Source organism: Diorhabda sublineata, chromosome 11 (assembly GCF_026230105.1).
Source record: "Diorhabda sublineata isolate icDioSubl1.1 chromosome 11, icDioSubl1.1, whole genome shotgun sequence".
Classification (NCBI taxonomy): domain Eukaryota; kingdom Metazoa; phylum Arthropoda; class Insecta; order Coleoptera; family Chrysomelidae; genus Diorhabda; species Diorhabda sublineata.
The window spans coordinates 14,099,587-14,103,825 of record NC_079484.1 but is presented as its reverse complement, the minus strand read 5'-3'; the positions used below and the strand labels follow the sequence as shown (position 1 = coordinate 14,103,825).

Sequence of the window (4,239 nt, the reverse complement as noted above, 5' to 3'; positions counted from 1 at the left end):
TTATGTCAAGAACGAGGTCTATAAAAGAGGATATACGAATCTGGGCGAACTTAATTTAGTATCAGACACATTATAGCATCCATCGACGGCAGAACAATTTTTAAAGCTACGCAATGTTTACTAACAAATACTCGAAAATGTATTGAACAAAACGGCGATATTTTTGCACACTTAACCTTTAACGTCACGGGCGGGGTCTGCGCAGACCCCACGCACTGTTTATTAAGAGTATTTTTTGAAATTGACACCTTACAATCGCGCGTTTCCGGCTAATCTCAGTGCGCCGTGAGGCCTTTCGGCAAGCGGACGTTCGTCACTCTTCTGTTAAGGTAAGTTCCATTTTTGTACACGTGGGGATACTTGCAGACCCCACCCGTGATTTCAGAATTGGTGTTGTATAAATGAAAAATGAATCGCCGACTAAACGAAAATCATATTGCGCAAATTATAAACGATTTTAGTGACTCGGAAAGCGAAGGCATAGGAGACACGACTCAAGAGAACATTTTGGAAGAAGTAGGTGATATAAGTGACTGTGAATGAATACATAGCGAACATAATTCAGCGTCTGAAATAGAGGAAAGCGATGAGTCTTCCGCCGCTGAGTCCGCAGAAGATACAACCAGTAATAGTTTTTACGGTAAAAACCGGTTTAAATGGAGCAAAACTCCTCCACATTCATCTCGTATTAGACAGCACAACATTATCGAAGAGCGCGCGGGTTTGAAAGGGCCTGCTCTTTCTAAGAATGAAATGTCACCAATAGAAACATGGGAACTATTGCTTGCTGATGATATAATCCAACTTATAGTGCAGTATACTAATCAAAAGCTAGAAGCTAAATATATTTCACCACTGATACGACCTTACTATGCCAAAAACATAGATAGTTGTGAGTTGCGAGCTTATTTTGGATTACTTTTACTTACTGCAATTTTCAAGTCAAATCACGAAGATGTTAGATCATTATGGGCATCTGATTACACTGGTAGAGACATATTTCGTGGCGTAATGGGATTGAACAGATTTTTGTTCATTCATTTCAATATCACATTTGATGACCTTAGCACACGGGAACAAAGGAAGTCCACTGACAAACTGGCTTTGATAAGCGAAATGTTTGATAAATTTATCCAAAACTGCAGTAACAACTATACTTGCTCGGAATATTTATGTATAGATGAAATGTTGGTGAAATTTCGTGGTAGATGCTCGTTCAGGATGTTTATCAAAAGCAAGCCTGGAAAATATGGGCTGAAAATTCAATGCATGTGTGATGCAAAAACCCACTACTTGTACACAGGAAAGCCTCTAATACAAAGAAATTCTTCACAATCCGTACCAACTCAGGATGTTTTGAAGTTGACTGAACCGGTGTATGGATCAAATAGAAATATCACTGGAGATAGTTGGTTCACTTCGATTGAACTAGTGGATCTTCTCTTACAAAAAGGACTCACATATGTTGGCACCATACGAAAAAATAAACGAAAAATTCCACGTGAGTTTCTCCCCAATAAGACAAGGCCCGTGGAATCTTCCTTATTTGGATTTGTACGTGACAAAACATTGGTATCACACGTACCAAAAAAGAACAAGAGTGTAGTTCTACTTTCATCAATGCACCATAAAATATCAGTTAATGAGCAGTCCAAAAAGCCGGAAATCATAGAATTTTATAACAGCACTAAAGGAGGAGTAGATGCCTTGGATTTGAAATGTTCAAATTATTCATGCTCACGTCGAACACGGAGATGGACAAACGACGCAATTTTTGGTGCTATAATGAATGTTTCAATTGCTAATGGTTATGTTCTCTGGGTTCTATCCAATCAAAATAAGGAAAAGAGCCGACGAAAATACATAAAGTCTATTGCAATGTCTCTTATAAAGCCACACATTTGCCAAAGACTGGAAAATAATACTAACTTGACCAAAGATGTAAGAGCGATAATGATCAAGTTGATCGACAAAGAGCAGACTTTGCCTAGCTCAGATGAACCTGGTCCTAGTGCCCCAAAAATTAAGCGAAGATGTTATAGTTGTCCCAGATATAAAGATAAAAAAAGTACTATTGTCTGTAAGTCTTGCAAGAAAACTATTTGCAAGCCTCATTCAGTAGGAATTACTTATTGTTTACCATGCCTACCCAAAGAATAATTTTTAACGTTAGTTTAGGGTAGTACGTTTCAAGTATTGTCATTTTTTTTTCTATAATGTTAATTGTTTAATTTTCGTATAATTACTTCTTTTTGATTCTTATTTTATTAGAAAAAAATATTAAGTTAGTTAGAAGTTGACTTTTTTGTTAAATTTTAGTACATTGAACATGTGCCTTAAAAATTATATGTAGAAGATTGTTAATTTTATAAAAATGTTTCTTACTGTCTAAATACTGATTGTTTTATAATTAATAAACAATTTTCATAAATATTATAATGTCTTTTCTTATAATCTAAAACGACTCTTAAAAAATATTTTAAAAAAATGATTTTATAAGTAAATTTATATTGGGGATACTTCTAGACCCCACGCGTGACGTTATGTTAACCTAAACCACGCGTGTACTTAAAGGTTAATCTAGTTTGTATTTGTTTTTTATACTGTAATAAAATATTTAGATTATTCTTGAGGTTTACCTCAGCCAACTTGTTAAAAAAATAAATATCCACAGCCAACTTGTTAGAGAGGAATAAGTTAATAAGTTGGTTATTTTTAGATTTAGACTAATGCTAAATTAGAGCTTTTATATTCTGTGAGTAATTTGGAAAAGTTTCAGCAAAAAATATACAGGGTGTTCTATTAAAAAATATTGTATTTTTCTGATTTACTCGAAAACGGTATAAGCAATTGTTTTTCTGTTTTCACCATCTTAATCAGCGTGAAAAATACTACTACTTTGCTGATTTAACAGACTTTGTATCTAGTATATCAAAAGAGTTAGCAATAGTGCGCACTTAATTTGAAACACCCTGTATATATATATATATATATATATATATATATATATATATATATATATATATATATCCCCTATAGGGATCAAAGCACACTACAGCTGAAGGTAAATCGATAGAAAATATGACAAACTCTCTAAATCTCAACATCTTGAACGACGGAAGATCAACAAAGCTCGACATATATACAGGAGCATAGCGATAGACATCACTTTTGTGCGAACCAACTTTAACCCCCACATTAAACTGGGATGTAATACCATATTTATTTGGAAGCGAACATTTTCTCATAAATATGTCATATTCATCAAACTACTCGGAGAATAATAGTTTGCTAAACCCAAAATGGAACCTAAGAAATGCTTATTGGGCAAAATTTAGCGAAACAATTGAGACTAAGATTAGCACTACAAAAGTAGAAAATCTTACTAGAAATCTTCACATCCACTATTATAGAAGCAGCAAAAACACACAGGATATAGTAAAATATTAGTAAACCACTATTTTGGTGGAACAAAGATTGTCAAAGCACGATCAGAACATATAAACACTACTTTAACAAGTTTAAAAGACAAAACTCAACAGAAAATTTTATCGATCTAGAAAAGAAAGAGCTCAAGCAAGATATGTTATGAAAAAGAGTAGACACTAGACGCGAATCATGGATTAAATTCGTGTCTACTATAAACTCAACCTCTTCATCTTTAGTATGGTAAAATATCCGGAAGATGTCAGGAATTAAACAACCATCAAGAAGTTCATTCTCAGCTATAAATGATACCCTTATCACAAAATCAAATGTAATAGCATAAACATTAGCCTCATAATATGAACATAACTCTAGTGATTCAAACTACGACCAGACATTTATACAGAATACAGGAGATAATTAAGAATGAAAAATTAATAGATTTTACTGAAACTGAAACAAATTCCATCAATTACCCTTACAACACACCTGAACTTTATGAGGCTCTTAGATTAACGTTACTTATTAAAACTACATATGGATTGATAATATCTTCCCTTGCTGGTGCGATGCCGTGATAACTCCACTTTTGAAACCCCACAGAACAAGAACTAAACCAGACTCATATCGACCAATATCTTTAACTAACGTTCTATGCAAATCATGAAAAAAATTATCTGGGTACTCTGGGTAATAGAGTAGAATAATTTATTGATACCAGAACAAAGTAGATTTCGCCAAAACAGATGCACAGCCGATTATCTGATTGAAATATTTAAATTAAAATTAAATATTGAATTTAGAATTCTGAGT

The 4,239-nt window shown here is 33.6% G+C and overlaps 1 protein-coding gene across 1 annotated transcript; it reads left to right on the top strand.

The window, feature by feature from the left end:
- Positions 1-408: 408 nt before the first annotated feature.
- On the top strand, positions 409-4,004 carry LOC130450041 (piggyBac transposable element-derived protein 1-like). Its single transcript, XM_056788203.1, has 3 exons — positions 409-520; positions 566-2,080; positions 3,802-4,004. The coding sequence occupies exons 1-3, from the start codon at positions 409-411 to the stop codon at positions 4,002-4,004; spliced, it is 1,830 nt and encodes a 609-aa protein (XP_056644181.1).
- The last annotated feature ends 235 nt before the right edge of the window (positions 4,005-4,239 follow it).